Source organism: Typopeltis vanoorti, chromosome 3 (assembly GCF_054136105.1).
Source record: "Typopeltis vanoorti isolate ZY-2024b chromosome 3, IOZ_Tvanoo_1.0, whole genome shotgun sequence".
In the NCBI taxonomy this organism is placed as follows: domain Eukaryota; kingdom Metazoa; phylum Arthropoda; class Arachnida; order Uropygi; family Thelyphonidae; genus Typopeltis; species Typopeltis vanoorti.
Genome location: NC_143551.1, coordinates 149805710 through 149827060, shown reverse-complemented (window position 1 = coordinate 149827060; position 21351 = coordinate 149805710). Strand labels below are relative to the sequence as shown.

The following is a 21351-nucleotide window of genomic DNA, read 5'->3' as shown; positions in this document are numbered from 1 at the left end:
TTACTTACAGTAGCGTGGCTGGGGGGGGGGGGGGGCAGTCCTTCCCGGGCAACCCTTCTCACGTGAGACACAATTTTATTTTTCGACGATTCTTTTATTAACGTTAACTTAGTAATTTTTATTACTTAATTAATAATTAGTTTTCAACAACTAACTTACAACTAAAATAAACAGAGTGTTTTAATTTATTTCCCTATACGTCGTTTTGACTTTTTGTAGTATTTTTGGTGTATATTGAGAGGCTCGGCAAACTCAGGAACCCTCCTCCGAGCGGCGAAAGCTCTAGCTACGCCACTGATTACTTAAAAACTATTTTTTTTAAATGTTATTCGTTTTTTCGAAGTAATCATACTAAGTTACTAGCACATTATATCATCTTAGTCGCAAAACAGCATACCAAAACAGCATACAAAATTTAATTCAACCTACAATCCGTCCAAAACACTTGCTTTCCCCATCCTTAACCTCATGTAGAAGCTTATTCAACACTCTGGGGGAAGAAAGAACGGAAATAATCGTGTATGTGATGCCATCACATTTTAGGTATGTGATGGCGTATAAATTCTTATCACAGAAAAAAAAAAAAAAAGAATTTAAGGATTTAGAGGAGTGTTCCAGTGCCTCAGTAACGTCTTTCGAATAAAAGAATGAGAGAAAGCTGGTATAAGCTGATTTAACTTTAAATCAGCTTATACCAGCTGATTTAAATTTAAATATGCTCAAAGTTAAATAAGCATTAATCTTTAATTAAATAAGATTAAACTTCCTGTCTTATTAGCAGAATAGTTATCACAGTTGTCGGCATGGATGTTTTGTGACTGCCATTGCCCCATTGCAGATCTGAAGGTACTTGAAAAATTCCATGAAAAATTTGATCTTTAGAGCAGATTTTCTGAGATGATCTAACTCTTAGCTCACGTGATACTAATGCACTCTAGCCTAACAGGTTTTGTGGATGGGATTCATTTAAAAGAAATGCAACATCGCCTCAACTGTTAGTGTTCGAAGAAGCTCCAAATATAGAATGTGAATAAATCGGGGAATGTCTTCGGTAGTTTTAAAAAAAAAGGATACACACGTGTTAGAAAAGGTTAATCATTATCATATGCGCAAAAAAATTTAAGTAATAGACAGAAAGATAGCCAGGTTTATTCTATCGTAAAAACAAAGGAACATAAATTTATCTCTACATCATATTTTAAAAAAGAAGAGTTTTAAAACAGCGAAAACTACTCTTATATTACATAAACCTTTCAAGAAATGTAGGGTTGTATGCAAGGATGTGATTTTGTCCAATTTAAGATATTATTGATTCACTGATTATTGAAAACTGTCGAATTTTCACCACGTTTTCTGCCTCTAGAATGGACCCCGAATTTTAAAATTGGTTAATTTTAATTCCATGCGTCATATTATTCATTCTAACAACAACGGGAATATTTTTATTCTCATTATTAATTATGAATAATTATATATTATTATGAATTAATATGAATATAATAATGAATAATTATTATATTCATATTAATTGCCTTTTACTGTGATCCTGCAAAGCACGAAATATTTACAGTATTATTACATCGAAATTGTAGATGAACGAAATACGGTTTTCTGTAGAGTATACAAATTTAAAGATGCACAAAATGCAAATTCTACTTATTATGCAGCATCAATTTATAGATGTCAGATTTAAATTATAAATATAAAAGAATATATCACTAATAATAATAATATAATTATACAGGGCGTTTCAAAAAGAATGTCCCGATTTGAAAATTGTATATCTCTGCAACCACGAACCAAAAATGAATGCGACTTGTACCATGTGAACGGCCTTGGCCCAGAGTTTGATATGACGACTTGATGCCACTACTAGCGCTGAAATAGCTGCTACGCTTAGTTAATTAATAATATTTAATCATTATTAAATATAATTATTTGAAATCGGGTCGTTCTTTTTTAAACACCCTGTATAATAATAATAAGTTAAGCAAGTTTGAGCGCGGTTAGTAGTTGGAAGGGAATCAATCGTTCGATGCTGTTGGCACACTCTCCCTCGATGAGTCTTTTTACTCCCTAGAGGTGGCACATAATAATAATATAAAAATTAAAATCGTGTGGATATTTTAATTTTAATTCTCCCTGATACGTTGATTATAACCGAAATAGATCAAGAAAATAAAAATCAAACTTCTTAAAACAACCAATTTATATTATTATTCTTATCGTTTTATTTATTTTTTTGCTATTTAGGCCCTGGATTACATTCTGAGAGCGCTTTCATTGTGTTCCAGCGATGACACGTCATGTGGTCAAATATACATGGATCATGGAGACCTTTTAAAAGACATGAACGATCTAGAATCTGCTGCACAGGTGGCTTTCCATGCTATATAATTTCTATAAAAAAAAATTATTATTTAGAGTTCAACAATAACATTTCAAATAACGCCACTAATGTACTATTTTGCATTTTGAAATTATAAATGAATTTAATAGTTTGTGTTTTTAAAATTATCTCTGATAAAAATTTTGGTCCCCTCACAGAGGAATAAGTCTCTCTTCAGTCTAAATATTATGAACAAAACTAGCGATTATAGACAAGTCATTCTGATAATCGACAAACATAAAAAAAAAAAAAATGAAATGCCAACCAGCGTGTGAATTGGCGCTGATAATTGTTTAAAGGCAATTGTGATACTTTAGATATTTATATATACATATCTCTATATAATAAAAAGAATGTTTTCGGGCTTAAACAAGCGGATCACATTCTGTTCGCATTAAAAAAAAAAAGCATTAGCAAAAATTAGATCTTTATATTCATGGTTTTCATGCCTGGATTTGGGTCGAAACATTGTGGCTTTCTCCTTCGATATTTCTCCTTCTTTCGCTGTCTGTCATTGCTTCCAATACAGCGAAACGCTTCAAGTCAAGAACTGGAGGTTAATCTAATAGATAATGTATACATTTCATTCCAGACAACCGGTATGCCATAACGCGTAGATCAAGTAGCTATGCTCGTATAGGAAAATATGAAGAGGAATATGTAATAAGTTCAGCATGCACAGCTGAACATAAAGAGAAATATTGCATACAAATCTTTGAGGGAACAACGAGAACTATTTCTACATGCAGAAATGTAAGCCAATTACCAAAGGGAAAAAAAGAAAACATTATTTTATGAGATTAAGGAGAAAAGCAAATAATAAGTAAGAGATTTTCGTGGATTCAGGACTGGTAAAGCTGGCGTATATGACAAGAATAATAAGGAGGTGAGAGAGAGATCAAGAAAGTAATCAATACAGAAGAACTGAGTCGACTTCATGAGTCTGTCTGGTGATTCACCACCCTCGAGAGAACCGAGAATACGTTAAGAGATTACGTGCTGTAAATAGCGATACTTCAAGTACGGTGAGAAGCTGCATTCCTCTTTGGATTGGCTGGTCTGATGCTGTTAGCCAAATACCAGAAACATATAATAAACGGTACGTGTGAATCTCTCCCAAGTGATTCACGCTGTAATGGTGGACTGAGATATTCTAGGCTTTTTACGGCTGTGCTAATGACGAAAGAATACCGGGAATTGTTTCCTTGATGAATACACGATATGGAGGAATGAGAATTGTGATTTTGTCTGGTTCACTGCAACTGATGTCTTCAGCTGATGATTGCTAATTGCTCAGGAGTGCACTCGAAAAATATTTATAGATAGTTAATTTTTAAAAATGTAAATATTTTCATTCCATTTCCGTTTCATCCATTCTACTGTTAACAGTTAATAAAGGATTTGAACCGAGTGCGCGAATTATTCATTTATACACTTTTGCAGATTAATCAAAATTGAATAAGTTTAAGTTGATTCTGTCACAAAAGTGTGGATATACATTCGACTCTTTCAAGAATGGCTTGAGTACTTAGCATAGTTTTAACAGCAACTGCGGTGTTTTGCCTATCGCTAGGATTACACAGTCTACACATTTCCTTAATCAGATTTACCTCTCGAAATATTGAGCATTTTTTTTTTTTACTAAAATAAACGATTAAAATAAAGTGTGCTTAAGCTGGCCTGGTTGGCCGAGTGGTTATCGTATCCGCTTAATCCAGCCGTGGGCATGGATGTTTTTGATTGTCTGTGAAAATACTACTAGTGGACAGTAGATGGCGTTGGTGTAGTTAGTGGATTGAGTGGTGGAGACAGAGAGTTGTAGAGTAGATGCCCTCCCTCGATAAGTCTTTGGACTCCTTGGAGGTGTCATGTAATAATGATAATCAAGTGCAGTTAACAAATTATAATAATGGTAATAATTTCCCTTTAAGTGATGTTTTTAGTTATCAGGCTGGAGCAACCAAGTCAATGAAGCTAGTGTATCGTGTGTATTAACTACGTGTGGTTTGCCTATTTACCGAGATGAATACCAAGTTTCGGAGAAAAACCCTATCACCTCTTATGATACCAGCTGAAGTCACCTTTAACTAAAAAGCACTTATAAGTTATTGGCATAGATGGGATTCGAATCCAGATCTCTGTGATGAAAGGGCAACTTCGTTAGCGAATACTACGGGCGCTCTGTGTCTAGGATAAATCATCAATGAACATCTGCAGACGCTCGAGGTAGTGTTTCTGTTGACCAATCAGCACTGTTTCATTGCTGGATGCACGCCTCGGTAACGTATTAGGACATTGCTCTTCGTTTAGAATTCGCGGAAAACTAAAGTACCGTATTAGGACTTTTTCAAGTGAGGATGAGTTAGCCAGTCTCATACGAAGGCGAAAGGAAATGTTCCTTCGATAAAATTGGGATTTTCATTTAACAAAACAACAAACCGCGCCAAGAGAACACGATACTCAGCTAATAGTAATAATGCAGTTTCCTCATAGTTTCCTCATAGCCTGAATTGCTTCGGCTGTAATTCTAACCTTGGTTTAATCGATTGTTCATTAAAAGAATGCACATTTTTTATGAATTTTTCATTAAATAAAGTCCTTCCTAAATAAAATTTGAAGTGAATTTAAAACAACTCTATCTCTTTTATTTTAGTTTATTTATTTATTGTGTGTTGTTTACGGTAGAACTTCAGAACTTTAAGGATCTAGAACTTAATTCATTAATTTCTAGATAAAAGTAGTTAATTCGGTCATAAAGTTTGAATAAAGTTTTTCAGGAGAGTTTGGTGAGGGAGCTGAATTATAAAGAAGAATGACCTTGAATTCTTATGAAGAGGAAAAGTCATTTCTATGAAAACTTTTCACTTTTCTGGGTCATATTTATCCACATATAAGTAGAATTTTGTTCAAAGCATATCTACAATTATGAACTAAAAATATTCACCACAATACAAGTGCCACTAAATATAATAATCCTTCAATGTCTCTTCATTCCAGAGAATAGGTGAGACGCTTTTAACTAGAGCTTTTGTAAATCGGCAGGTGGCCAATCCACTCTTCGTCGTTATAGGTTTTCGAGATATTTACCGATTATCTGTAGAGATACGAGCAAAGGACATTATGGATGACAACTTCGGTCATCTCGTGTTCCCAACCTTAGATGGATTATTGCGTGAAATTATACGAGTTCTTAATCATTTTTTAGTTTAAAAGAAATCCATGTTTTCAAAATAATAAAAAAAAAACTTTCTTTGAGCGAGTTGTCTTCTAAAAAACTGACTAACTTGAAAACTAACTGAACCAAAAAAAAAAAAAAATTCTCTAGAAGATATTTCTAGGCGGCGAATCAAATCGAACCCATAATGTTCCTTTTACTAATCTACCATCATAGACGTTACCACCAGATTACACATACACCAAGTGCCACTAAGTTTTGCTTAAATGTAGTTACCCTGTACAATAGAACTTTGTGAATTAGTGAATGGCCTCCCTTTCTTTGAGCGATTTACCCAACAGTGGGTCTCCAAGAAAAAGTGCAGCCAATTATTTTAGCTAGCATCGCCTTTCTGTCCATCAAAGAGAATTCAGACTTTCGCTTATGTGCAAGATATCGTTCCATCCATATCACATGTCACGTAACTGCTCTGTGGTTACACTTCTACTTCCAGGCATTCGTTTGCTAACATTGAATGTTCATCCCCAATAACTTTCGATTTTGGAAAAGGGATGAGAGTTGAAAGAAGTATTTTCTATATATCTTTAGTCTGTAGAAGAATTTCATCCTTAATGCAATACAAAGCGCCTTACTCTTCACCCGCTATTAATGTCTAGTTGAACAATGTCGAATTTTCTACTCCATTGTTTAACACTGTGTTGAAATAAGTTTTGGAAGAAACTATATTTCTGAGAACCCTAAACCACACACACACACACACACACACACACACACACACACACACACACACACACACACACACACACACACACACACACACACACACACACACACACACACACACACACAATATCCTCATTTGGCCTCTGGCTCCATGTACTTTCTTGGACCTGCTACTACCTTCCATTTACTTGACATTCTACTAAATATTCCTATAGTCCCGTGTGTGTGTGTGTGTGTGTGTGTGTGTGTGTGTGTGTGTGTGTGTGTGTGTGTGTGTGTGTGTGTGTGTGTGTGTGTGTGTGTGTGTGTGTGTGTGTGTGTGTGACGGTCAAAATATATTATATATATTAACAAAGAGATAGAATTAGTCTTGAAGCTTAGCAGAAGCAAAACATATTTTCTAATAATCATTATAAAGATAGCTTGTTTTATAAAAATGCAAAAATACATAACAAAAAAAGTTGCAAAAAATACACAGTAAAATCATTAAAATTTATAATTACTTTAAATATCGGTACAATAGCACGTACGATAAATGTACTATTACGCAATATAGAAACACGCTTTTCGTTGATAAGCTGAACAGCTACACATCTTCAGAAAATCCAGTTATTCATTTAATCTATTTGTATACCTGAAGAAGAAATAGCAGGAACGCGTTTCCATTTGAAATTTGTGGACAATAAAAAAAAAAACATTTCAGCACCTTACTATGAGCACAAATTAGTACACGCTCTATGGTTAGTGTTTATCATGTCCAAAGTGGATAATTTGTTGTTATCCAAAAAAAAGCACCTTTTTCTTTTCCATTTTTTCCCCTGTTCGCCTTTCTTTAGATATAACAGTGCAGTATAATATATGTATTGTGTTATTCCCATTTAGGTCACAGTTTCATTAGCATTATTGGTTCTTCCAGAGTTACTCCATGGCCATTAGGCTGGACTCGGCTCTGTATTATGCAAGAATAAATCTGGCCGTTGTCAAGCATCTTCAGGTAAATACACAAAAACTTATAAAATCTGCCATGTATTTATTAATTTTTATAAAATAAGTAAATTGAAAAACCACAGTTGTTGTTAAAAACATTTTTCTTTATTTTTATTCATATGTTGAAAGAATTTGTTAATTCATTTGATCTCAAAACCTTGATAGAGCAGTAGCGTTAAATCAATGGACAGTCGGTTGATAAGAAAGAATAAAGCTATTAAAATTATTTAAAGAACAACTGACTGTAATTTTTCGGAAACACTTTGCAAGAGTATGATATGATTGTTACAAAGAACAGCACTATAGAATATTATTGAAGATGGAAAAATATAAATAAATAAATACTGTAGTGTATTTGGAGTTCGGTTAAATGATTTGCTAGTGATTAGATAAATTTTCTATGTATACTGGGCGCTACTCTTCTTTCTTTTCTTCTTGCCCTCCCTGATGCTATTAAAGTATTCGAGATCTAGGAGTGAATCTATCCTATTTAACTATATTTTTTTCGCTTCATGAAGCAGGAGTCTGCCTTCTTTCCAAAGTATTTGCCTTACCTCGTAGGTTTAATCCCAAGACGCTTGGTCATCCTGGAAATATTGACCAAATATCTCCTTCTGCCCCTTAAACAAACAGAGTTGATAGCAATTGAAAGCCGTAGCAGCCAAGGCCAAAATGGGAATGTTATCTCAAATGTGATACCTACTTCTCAGACTAATGATAAAATTCATTCATATCCAACTGGGATGTCCTTTCTGGATAGTACATCTGTGAAGAACCCTTTAATAAGAAAATCGAACATCTGTACTTATAATGTCAGAACTTTGAAAGGGAAAAAAAAAAGAAGAGGTGTGTAAAGCACTGGCAGAGATACATTGGGATATTCTTGGACTTTCTGAAACAAGAATAGAAGGGAAAAGTGCAACAAGCAATTATATTTTACATACTGCTGGGAGAAATCAAGGTCTAGTCGGAATTATGGTCCATAAAAGACGAGAAAATAACATTCTTAAATTTAAAACAGTCTCCCAGATAATTACACTCTTAGATTAAAAATCAATAAGCGGTGTGATTTAAGTTTAGTACAAATATATGCACCCACTCAGTCGTTTATATGAAGAAATTAATAATTCCTATGAGGATCTCTCCAAGCAACACTCTCAGAGATAATACTTGTCTGTGAAATTGTAATGGGAGACTAACTATAAAGTAGGCTAGAAATAAAAGGAAGAAAGTGCTTTAGGTGCACAAGGTATGGGCCAAAGAAATGGGAGAGGATAAAGACTTATTGAATTTGAAAAGAGAGGGATTGTATATAGGAAATATTTTCTTTAAAAAAGCGAACTAAACGAAAATGGACCTGGAGACCACCAAACGAAGATTTTAATAAAACTGATTATACAGTATGGTGTGAAAAATAGGTACTAAATAACTATAACCACGTATGTTATGGAGTAAACACTATACCATATTATGGTGAACAACAAGAAATACTGGTAGATGTGTCTGTTATTAACCAGTTTAATTATGATAATGATCATAGGTCAGTGAGAACAAGAATAAAGATCAAGAGAAAGAGATTGAAATTGCTAATGAAAAAACTCACACTAGATGGTGGACATATAATAAAACGTAAAAAAATAATTGAAGAAATAATGGAAGGAAAGTTGAAGGAGAAAAGTATGAATGAATCAGGCTTATCTGATAGAATGGAGAAAATACTTCAATAAGTTACTGAAAGTTTAACAGGATCATTACCAGGAAATAGAACTTCTAGAGGAAAAACTTACTTTATGGACATTTGATCTAATACAAAAAGGGAAGAATTGAGGAAAAGGAGACATAAAAGTAGCAAAACAATACAGAATTTGTGGAAATGCGAAAATTAGAAAAGAAATAAAAAACATCAGAAGATTCAGAACATAATAAAAAATAAAAAATATCTGAAAATGATCAAAAAAGGGTTACATGGAAGGAAAAAATGCATTCCAAAATTGAAAATAAGCAAGGAATAGGGAGGAAATAATAAAAATATCTAATGAGTTTTATAGAGACCTATACGCAGGTAAGGAAACAGATACAAATCATTTACTATATGTAGATGAGGCAAATACAGAACCACCCATCGTGATAGAAGAATTATGGAAAACCCCGAAGTCAGCAAAGAATAATAAACGTCCTGGAGAAGATGGCATAAGCAGAACACATAAAATCAGGATGTTCACAGTTCCATACGATCATACTGGATTTATTCAATGATATTTTAACTACAGAAAAAATTCCATAAGTGCAGTCACATAAATCCTTGATTATCTTATTATATAAAAAGGGCAGAAGAGATGGAAAGAAAGCTACAGGAGGACCAAGAGACTGTGGGAGGATGAGATTGAAGAGATGGATGGAACTCAATGACAGCTCAAGATAGAACTGAATTAATTAATTAGTGTATGATGATACAACGGCCATGAGTCCATATGGACAGTACGGCACATTTTATGAAACCAACACGAAGCTATTGGTTATAATGTATTTTATGTTTGTCTGTCAACTGCGTGTGTTCTCCTGACCGGTTTGCCTGTTCTGAGGGATGAAAAACCCAAGTTTCCGGGAGGAAAAACCCTCTACCTCCGTATGAGACCGGCTAACTCACCTTTAGTCGAAAGAGAACAGATAAAGGTTCCTCACGTCACTGACGACAATCGAACCCAGGTCTTTCCGACCAAATGGCTTCGTTTATACCGACTGAGCTACGGAGGCTCTAGTACTTGATGATGAAGAAGATAGGCCAAACAGTCTGCTATCGCAATTGTACAAAATGTCTAAATCTATTATATTAAATAGGATGATGCATAATCATATGAACAATTGGGCTTAAGAGCAAGATTCTCCAATAGATCATATCTACACGATCAATCAAGTAATGAAAAAAAGCAAATGAATATATAATCTTTTCGAATATTTAGTGTTTGTAGATTTAAAAAAAAAACCTTGGATTCTTGATATCAGTCAGAAATAATAAACAGATTAAAACAAGAAGCCATCCCAGCAAAGTATATCAGATTACCAAAACTGTATATCAGAATTCAACAGCAGTATAAAGCAAGAACATCGTGGAAGTGAATTTGGAATTTGTAAGGCAGCGAGATCCTATATAGCCCAAATTGTTTTCTTCTACATTATAAGAGGCTAGATTTGAACTGATTTTTAAACTTATATGTTTTGGATGAAATTCATCTACCAAATAAAGGCATTAATAAACACTCACATCGTTCGAACTCATACCCTAGTGCCTAGAAAGCAGAGACATTATCCATTCGGTCTTTAAGAACATGTCATGGTAAAGTATGAAATTAGCATTAATGGAAAAAATCTCAATTACGTACGTTTTGCAGATGACATTGTTCTTTTAGCAAAATATAAAGAAGCTCAGGAAATGCTAAATGACTGAAAAACTATAAACAAGGTTTAAAGATTAATCTAAAACCAAACCGATGACAAATTCAGATAAAATCGAACAAAAATTAACAGATAATCGCGTTGAAATTGTGGAGAACTATATTTAGTTTTAAGGAAAAGCGAGATAAAGAAATAAGTAGAAGAATCACACAAAGAAACGAGCATTTTAGTTGTAAAGATTATCTGTTAGGAAATATAGGCAACGACTAAAAACAGAAAGACAGGTTGCGTGTGGCCAAAAGAGCCTTGGAGAGAAGAATGCTCCCACATAACAAAAAGAGATAGAAATACTAGAATTAGAGAAGTGACTTGATAGGTGATATTGTGATCCTTTGCAAAGCATGTAAATGGAGATGAGCTGGCCATATTAATAGTTTGCCGGACAAAAGGTGAACAAAGTCAAGCACTAGTGGACACCAAGAGAAGGAAAGGTCACCAAAGAAAAAGATAGATGGATAATCTATAAAAATTTAACATGGAATGGTGGAGGTTGACTAAAGACAGACAGAATTGGAAAGTTAAGAGGGAAGGCTCTTTGGCCTCCTTTCCATCCAACAGCGAATGGAAAGGAGGCTAAAAAAGTGTAATGTATTGGTTTAATAGTATACACTGTATGTCTGCTTTTGCTGGGATGATTATTGCATAAACTAAGAAAGAAATATGCGATCAAGGCAATATTTACGTTATGCGAGAGATATAAAACGGTCAGTTTAGTTGGAATTTCTTTCCGCTGAAGCTACTAATCTATTTTTCACGAGTTTCCGAAGGAAATAAAAAAATATATATAAAAAAAAAATTGTAAATACCAACTACGGATGGGACCAGCTAACTCACGTTCACTTGTAAAGAAACCTCTTATAAATACAACCTTGATCACGAGAGTTTCCTTGGTATTACAGGGCGGCGAACTCCATCCAGGATTCCACATATTCGCACCTATCATGATACTTTTAATTGATGATTTCTCTGACCCGATAATTGTTTCGAACTATTTGTCCTAATCAGAAACTAGGAAGAAATTATTCTGAAAACCATTTCAGAACTACCTGCATTGCACTTTCATAATTTCTTTCAATTAATAATTTTGATGCGTGTCATCAGTTTTAATGTTTAAGTTGAATATTATCAAATAATTCCTAAATAAAATTTCTGGGAATCAGAAAAAAAAAATTTATTCCCAAAACCGGAAGTATCTCCCGGTATCCCTGAAAATAAGAAAGTAACGTCCATGAAATATTTTAAAACAATGCTCATAATGTATTCTAGACAAAAGAAGTCCTCTCCCACATCTATAAAATATGAGAATATCTCACTGCTATTGAAATGTTTTGCTGTAGCTAATATCTTCTGTTTAAGAGAGGATATTACGATACGCCTTATCTTCTATTTAAGAGATTGTTCCTTTTTTTTTTTTTGAAACCAGACATTCCTAATTTTGATTCTTTTATGAAGAAGCTGTGGAACGAAAAATTGATGTGATAGGTATAGTGTAACGGGCTTTACGGAGTGAAATAAATCAAGTTGAAAAGGAAAAAGCACAGCAACGCACTCATCAGTGTTTTACCCTTACCGGGTGCAGCTGGCTTTCGTAAAAAAAATAATAAATAAACTAAAATAACATAAAAAGGATTTTCACCACATCGAAACTGGCAGTTTGGTTATTGACTAACTGTCTATATCCAGCTGAGCTTCATCTATCTCGAAGAATGATGTCAACAATATCGTCTGCTCCTAGTTTAATACAAAATTTTTCAATGATACATTATAGCGATTCTATTTTTCAGTCTTTCTCTTGTTTAATATGTGGTTTTATGACAGAATAAGAACTATTTACTTCACTTAATCTTGAGGCGTGATCAAACAGTTTCTGAATTTTTATTTTATTTATTTTTAAGAATAGCAGTATTTACTTGCTAGTTCATACCGTCGCCTTCAAAAATTCCCTAGAGAATCGATATAAGAATCCGAGAATTCACGCTATGATTGAAAGCATGGTGAAGTTCTGTATTTCGAACTAGATAAATAGAGTCTGCCATTTTTGTGTTATCAAATCTTATTCCATTAAGTGCCCCCTTGAGTTTTTGAAAAAGAAAGAAATCGCAGAAATGACATCTAAGGAGTAAAGAATAAGCAGAACAATGGGCTTGCCGTTTTAGGACAGAAATTTCATCCCAAACAAAAGAGAATGAGTGGGAAAAGTCACACACGTAACTTTTCCATGGACATAAAACCTTATCACTATCACATCTGTATAAGACTAACTCACGTTCAGTTGAAAAGCCTTAATCCAGGTTCTTTACATTCCGAGGATTCGAATCCAGATGTTTCTAAAACGGCATATCGATACCGACTGACCACTGAGACTCCAAGGAGCTTTGTAATCCTGTGTAAAAGCACTTTGCCCTTTGTAACTGCTATATTTCGCCTGGTTGTGTCATTAAACTATTTTGATCACAGCTCATCTAAAATACAAGTTTATATATTAGGGAACTCTTCAAAGTAAAATTTTAAAAACATGTGTTCGCACAAAAACAGTAACCATTGGTATGAGTTGTAGGATGGTCTAAATATGTATAGTTCTCTTATGACTTCAGAGATTATCCTGTTGAACACCGATTTTTTTTCTGCAAAAATGGTCTTGTTTCCACCTCCTATAAAACATTCTTCGATCAGACAGTTACAAGAGCGAATTTCACGTACGATGATCATAAGACGTGCTATCACCTATGTCTTGAACATACTCAAGTATGTTGAAACGTTTTCGTTCTTATTGGGAACCCAGCTCTAGTACCTAATAATAATGGCACAATTTAAAAAAAAAAAAATTTAACTACCGGGAACTTTTATTATTAAGTTAAGCTTTTTTGTAGTTATCGGTATTTCTTGATAACTTGAATTCCTGCTACTTTTCTCATATAGTGGTAACACTTTTTTTAGCTTTCAAAAGCGCAGCACATATGCCACTTATGGTAGAGACAAAATTCGAACTTATTTTTTATACTTATATGTTCAAGCTGAAATTCATCTACCACATAAAGACATTAATCTATGTCATACGAACTCGTATCCTAGTGCGTAGAAAGCAGAGACATTATCCATTCGGGCAACCAGACTGGCAAAGCTAATTATTTTTAAAGTAGTACTGTAAAACTGTTGAAATTCCAATGTTTTATTGTATTTTTCATTTTTAAAATCTTAAATATTCCACTCACAACTACTATGATATTTCCTAGCAATGGATCTCATCTTTTTTGCAGTTTTGGTCATATGTTTTTTTATAAACATTGAATTAAATATGATTTCTTTTCTTAAGGATTGAGACCGCAGAGATTTCTAGTGCTACTGATCTATATTTTATGTATTTGATACTCTTTCATGGTCGTAAACCCATAATATACAGCATTAGTATCGCAATTGAGCTAAGGATTCTTTCCTAGTTTTCATCTCTCGCCTAAATTAATCTTCCATCTAAAGACAATCGCAAACGTCCATGGTCAATATCTGAATTTTAGCCTGCGGACGGAAAGTAGATATGCTAACCACTCTGCCACAGCAAATTTACCAGTCTGTATAACTTTTATTTCCTTGGTAATGGCTAAGCTAAGGATGTTACGACTGTTATTTTGTTGGATACTGATTGTTACAAGTGTGAATAGTACAAATATTATTTAGTAATAAAAGCAATTTTTCAGTTTTTCTATTAATGAGATCATTATTCAAAAATCTCGAAGAAACGTCATTAGAATAATACTAATCAGTTTTTTACACAAAAATGTAAGTACGAGCATATCAGAGTGGAGATCATTAAAATAAAACACACACCCGTGATAAGTTACACAAAAATCTAACTTTAAGAGTACTAAACAAATAAATCATCATATCTTTGCAATGGTTCCCGATACTTTCACTTCAGAAATTTCATCATTCGTTATTTCCAAAGTGTTATTATGATCAATGACAGTGTACCATTTAATATCGGTCGTATTCATATAATACCAAATTAATTGCTATCGATCCATAAGATGATACACATACCGGCCGCTGAATTAGAAATATTTATTCAGATGTACGTAAACGCCACTTACACAGCCTATATGCAAAATACTTGGTCTTAAATAGTTGCCTAGAACACGTGGGCTAGGCAACTATTTAAGAATGCTCTGGTCAGTAATTGTCAATGGAAATGGGAAAAACAAAGGATCTTTAGGAGTTCAATAAAGGGCTTATTGTGGATGGCCCTCTGGATGGAGCTACAATTTTAAAAATAGCAGAGCTGACTGATTTCTCAAAAGGTGAGTATCCGAGTGTTTAATCAGTAGAAAAATAACCTGCATACTCGTCTAAGAGGCGTAACTGTAGTCCTAAGACATTCCGTCAGGAACGAGATCGCCGTAGTCTGAGAAAGCTTATACGGAGAAACAGAACTTCCTCTGTGCAACAATTTAATGAGAGCCCTCATTAAATGCCGAAGCATTTAATGAAGGCTGTTCTTGACACATATCTCACCGAATTATGCGCAGAGAATTGAAGAATATCGGTATTGGCAATCGCATGCCTATAAGGAAAGCTGGTTTCTGCGAAGCACTGAATTCTGTGACTGCACACTGGAAGACTGAAAAAAAGTCATATGATCCGAAGAATCACAGTGCACCTTGTTCCGTACCGACGGTAGGCAGAAAGTTTGGCGGGAGTCCCATGAAGCAATGAACCCAGCTTGCCTTGTAAACACAACTCAAGGTTCTGGAGGTGGTGTCATGGTGCATGACATGTTCTGTTAGTACGTAACGGGTCCCCTGATATTGCTGGAAGGTCGGGTGTTCTCCAAGAAATATCTGAACATTGTTGCATTGTTGCCGATCAAGTGAATCTTACAATGTTGACTTTTTATCCAGCAGGTGACGGTTGTTTTATGGACGGCAATGCTACTATCCATTGCACATGAATTGTTCAGCAGTAGTCCAGCCAGCATGACAAAGACTTCCACCATCTTTTCTGGCGAACACATAGCCCGGATCTGAACTACATTGAAAATGGGAAATGATAGAAAATCATATCCTGGAGCAAAGTCCTCTTCCATCGAAATGGGCCAAAGGACTGTCTGGTGAATGCCTTGAATGTTGTAGATGTGGATGCAATCCAACACCTTGTGGAATCAATCCCAAACCATATATGTGCTGTAATTTGGTCTAAAGGAGATGTTAAAGAAAAGTTTCTTTATATATAATGAATAATAAAATATAAATTAAGTTATTGCACGGGCACCTCCATGAAGTCCTAAGACTCATCATCTAACTATCAACAAAATATCTATCATACCTCATTGAAACCATTAATAGACAAAGCACTTACAACTGACTCAGGCAACCTATTCCATTCGCTCTCTCCTCACGCTTTTGCTAACTGCACTCTTGCCCAACTTCCCGGGATGACCGGTTGTTCTCCCTCAAGCCAAATGCTGATACATTTCCCCTGCATCAATCTTATAAAATAAAGTAACTTAAATGTTTCTATCATATCTTCCCTTTTTCACCTATCAACCAACTTTTGCAACCCAAACCCTTAATTTATCCTCATAAGAAGCATTACACCGACCACTCCTCATCTTTGTTCACTCGCCATTAGATTTTCTTCACCACTTCCTCATCCCCAAGAAAACAGGTGACCATATCTGAGCACAGTCATCCAGATTTTGCCGTATCGAGGCTTTACAAAGAGGAACGATAACTCCCTTATCGCAGCTTGTTAGTGAAATCTTCAATAACCAAGTAATCTTCTGAGCTACCCTGGCTACTTTAACAATATTTCTTCTGAAGTTCAATTTTATGTGTACTACCAAACCGAAATCCCTGGTTTCATCAATTTCCTGGAGTACAATTCCCTCAATATGATATACGGTTTGTAATCTTTGTATCCCAAAATGCAAAACTTTCCACTTTTCCACATTAAATTGCATCCATAATGTTTTGCCCATACTGCCCACCTATTTAAATCCTAGATTCTCTACATCATCTTGATTAACTGCGCTGCTTGAAAGGAAGTCAATGGACGGTGTAGTGTGCGAACAGACAGCCATGGCACCCACCTTAATAAGATGTTGGACCTAATTTTGCTGGGATGACTACAGCAATCCTACAGGACATACTTTCCACGAGCATACAATAGCAATCAATGGGAATTTTTGAAAATTCTTCCTGTAGGCATGTAATCAGGTCCCGGACAAGAGATGTTCACTTCATCCAACGTTCCTGTTCATCCCACAGATGTTGAATAGGGTTGAGATCAGGACTCTGTAGAGCTAGTCAAGTGTGGTAAAGTTCATGTCCACAAACCACGCAGTTACAACAGCAGCTTTAAATATACAGTCCACTGTCTTGCTGAAAGATACGATGGTCAGTTCGTAGAAACGCCACAAAGCAGGAAGCATTACGTTGTCCAGAATATTCAGATCCCTCTTGAAGTTTTCAATGTTCATGGCACCACAAACAGAGGTTCGAGGCCAAAACAGGACCACACCATCACGCTGCCTCCTCCGAATTTCATAGTTGGGGTTACTCACTCTGGTAAGAAACGTTCATCAGGCATCCGCCACAGTACCCATACTTCTCCATCTGCTCAGTAAAGGGTTTGGCATGATTCATCGCTCCATAACACAAGTTTCCAAGCGTTCACTTCCCATTGTACATGGTCTCTTGTGCCCTGAAGAAGCCGCTGCATGTTGGTTCATGTAATGTGGGATTTGCATATTGCAGTTTTATCATTGATACCCATGTTGTGAGCCTCGGTTCTGAATGAATTCAGAACTATGGCGTCTATTATAAGGTCTCTTTCAAACTCCGTCAGTTCTATTCTCGCAAACATATAACATATCACCAGGACACGGCTGTGCTGACTGGGCATCATATTCCTTCAATTTATACCAGCTACAAACACTACTCGTTGCATGGCACGATGCATATTTCCATTGTGTGTGTGGGGGGGGGGGTCCGTTGACTTCTTTTCAAGCAGTATATTGCTCTATCTAACTTTTGCATCATTAGCAAACAGCCTTGCGTCACACCAATAGTCATCTGCCTTCTCCTGGATTCTGCTCCTCCATATGCTACATTTTTGATATCTGTCCATCAGCCACCATTTTATCCATATCATCAGTATCCTACACATTTCCATTTGTTGCAGTTTGTATAACAGAGTTCCATGTGGTATCCTGTCAAACGGCTTTGCAAAATGCAGCAGTATTATCATGTAGTCATCCCCTTTATCCATCTCAGTTGTCACTCTATTCTGAAAAGTTAGTAAATTACTAAGGCATGATCGACCCTTCACAAAGCCATGCTGACCCTCATACAGTATCATATTCTTAGCCACCCATTCCTGAATTTTATTTGTTACCAACTTTTACCATCATTTCTGCGACATTAATTGGTCTATAATTTGCTACCACAGATTTAGTTCCTCCATTATGCAAAGGAATTATTTGCCCTCCTTCCACTCTCTTGGGACTTTTGCCAGAGCTGAGACTTATATTAAATAGCCTAGTCATTCATATTCTGCAGTACACTAATTACCTCCAATGATTCAACTTCCGTTCTCACATCAGTCACTGTCACCTCTATCATAAAAATATCTTCACTTGGTAGATCATTTAATAAAATAAATTAAATTATATAAGATAAATTTGGTGATAAAAATTAAATCACCAAATGCTGATGAAATTTCTCACACGATAGACGGGATTCGAACCCAGGTATTCAATATTTCCAACAAAAAGCCTCGTTTCTACTACCTGAACTACAGAGCCTCGAAATGTATCCAACTGAATGACAAAATTAATGATTTTCACACTGATTCTTAGTGCTCAATTTTTTATACATTTAGGAATATCGCATTTTGACCAAGCGCAGAATCTATATATTTCATTTCAAGAATACTTTTATTTAAAAGAAGGTAAAATATTAATGTCTCTATAAATTCCAGTTTTGTGGCCTTTATTAAGTTGGTGCCTTTAATAAATAGAATTTCAGTTTATGACAATTAAGTTTTAGGAGATCGGTTAAGTCTGATATCCCAAAATTGAGTTACTGGATACAGAATTACTGGTTATGTCCAGATGGTAGCAGTAGCATTTTTTACTTAACACTTTATGAATGAATTTTACAAATGATACATAAATAAATATGTATTTTCAGGATACTGGTCTGTTAATTTTATTAATTATTTATTTATTTTTACTTTTGATTTTCAGGGCAGATATACAGAGGCACTACGACATTATGAAAAAGCTCTTGCATTAGATCCACATAATAAATTACTACAAGAAAACTTGGAAAAATTACGTAGAAACATTCTCCAAGGAGCCGATCTATGTCATGAAAAGCTGCTCAACAGCTGTCAGACTCGGTGACAATAAGCTCAGAATGATTTCATTCAGGGACCAGTTTCCTACTATGCACGCAGAGAACTGTATGATGATAACGATATTTATTATGTGCAATATACAGATGAATAAAAATAAATATTGGTCATTTCTGATGAGTCTCTTCTGGCTATTTTAGAATACTTGCTGTGTACAGTGTGTGTAGATATTAGAAAAGTACTTTGGGGAAAAAAATGGTGCAGTCTTGATATAGCGTGCCAGGTAGGTCATATGAAAAAGGGAGAACGAAGATTATAATGTGCTAAAATAGTTCGTATAAACAGAAGCAACAGTTTTCTTGATGACCAGAAAATCTATATTCAGAAGACATAATATGACATGAGAAGATGTGATATATTAATCATATTTCACTCAACTTAACTGTAAGTGTGTGATTTTTCATTTTTATTTTTTTACAGAATGTCCATGATTTTTCTCTCTGCCCAAATGATACTAAAATATAAATTATCCCCATACGCTGTATAGGAATTTGAACCTGCATCCTGATCTACAAATATATGATTATGAATTAAAAGGGTCCCTTCCAGTTAACGTTTAGAAGAATGAATAGTATTAGCTCCAACTTATGCAGTAGCACAGACAAAAGCTGATTATAATTTGACAATGTTCAAAGTGTTCCTGATTACATTACAAACCAATATTACACCAAAGATGTAGGAATAAAAAATTATTTTAACATGTAGTGGAAAATATTAATAAGTGTTCAAAATGATTTATTTCAGCTTACAAAGGTAACACAATATATACACACGGTCTACAAGTGGTGCGCCATCTGTGGGTGTCCTTCCCTCCCCGACCCAAAAAAGGTAGTAAAAGTAGTTTAGGAGAGTAAACAGTATTTTAGGATGGTTGCTTCTTTTTTTTTTTTAATTTATGACTTGAAAAATTTAAAAAGAAAAGAACATCAGACTCTTTATAAGATTTTATGTTGAAATTTGAACTGATCAAATAGCGAACGGAATAATAATCTACCCGAGATCCACATATATTTTGACTTTATTCGTATAGTATCGCTGTAATTGAAGATCTGGTATATGTTATGTGCGATATAAAATGAAGCAAATACAGCAAGCGAAAAAGAGTAGGAACGAATATATTAATATTAAGGTGAAAGGAAGCATGCCCAAATATATGAGAATATATGAGAATATGAAGGAGGACTGACACCTAACAGCTTACGTACCACTGATCTATATTACCAACTAAACGCATTATATTTTTATGTTTGCAGGAGTCAAAATAAATTTGTCATTTGTCCTAGAAAGTTTATTCAATAGTCATTAAAAAAATGAATAAAAAATACAGATTTCAAAGATCTTGAAGATTCAATAGTCTGGGAGCAAAACTCTTCCATCTACACGTCACCTTTGATTAAAAATCCATGATAAATGTTCCTCTATTTCTAAACAAAATTTGAATAAGGAGGTTCTTTTCATTTACTATTTTGATGACATCTGTTTCTCCCAACTGGAATCAACGTCTACTATTTCTAAGTTTGTCTTGCAGCGGTGTATCAGCTAGTTACCATTTGTTGATTCATAGTCCGATCAAAGTTCGACATATTAAATTCCTTCTCTTTCTTTCCCATCACCACGATAGGAATACGATTTAAATCAGCATGCATGCTTGGATTACTATAAATTAATGAATCTAACTGGCCAGTTTAATAATATCACTTTTTACTTAAATTAGTACTCTAACAAGACATGTCCTGGAATGCTATGGAATATTTCATGCTAACTAAAAATATCGAATGTTTAAAACAATGTTCAATACATAAATCCAACTTAGTACAACACTGAATAGATTATAGAATGTAGAATCTGCAATAAAACGTAAGTAAAGCACAACTTGCAAACCACTACTATAGTATACAGTGTGTGTGTGTATATAATATATTAAATATATATTAAAATATTAAAAGGCGTTTATAAATAGTTCCCCATTCAATATTAATAGGATTCGTAAATTCCATAACTTCCTAGTTTATGCCAACACCTTAATTGGATTGAGATTCAAAGAATGAGAAGATTATGGCAATTTTGTCTGACATCATGGTCGTATTTATCCAGGTCTGAAAAAGTTAGGGTGGTGAACCAGGTTTAATAGATATTTCCTCTTCTTTGAAATTATTAAAACCGGCTACCGGTTCGTCACTTTTTCGCATCCAAAATTTATATTGTATTGCAA

The 21351-nt window shown here is 34.6% G+C and overlaps 1 protein-coding gene across 1 annotated transcript in view; it reads left to right on the top strand.

Moving 5' to 3' along the window:
* LOC150108652 (protein O-mannosyl-transferase TMTC1-like) overlaps positions 1–19251 on the top strand; it is a 166036-nt gene extending 146785 nt beyond the window's left edge. The window contains exons 16-18 of the mRNA XM_090416133.1: positions 2254–2376; positions 7204–7281; positions 18970–19251. Of these exons, the coding sequence (XP_090272259.1) occupies positions 2254–2376; positions 7204–7281; positions 18970–19128 (360 nt within the window). The 3' untranslated portion in view covers positions 19129–19251. The remainder of the gene's footprint in view (positions 1–2253; positions 2377–7203; positions 7282–18969) is intronic.
* Positions 19252–21351: the final 2100 nt, after the last annotated feature.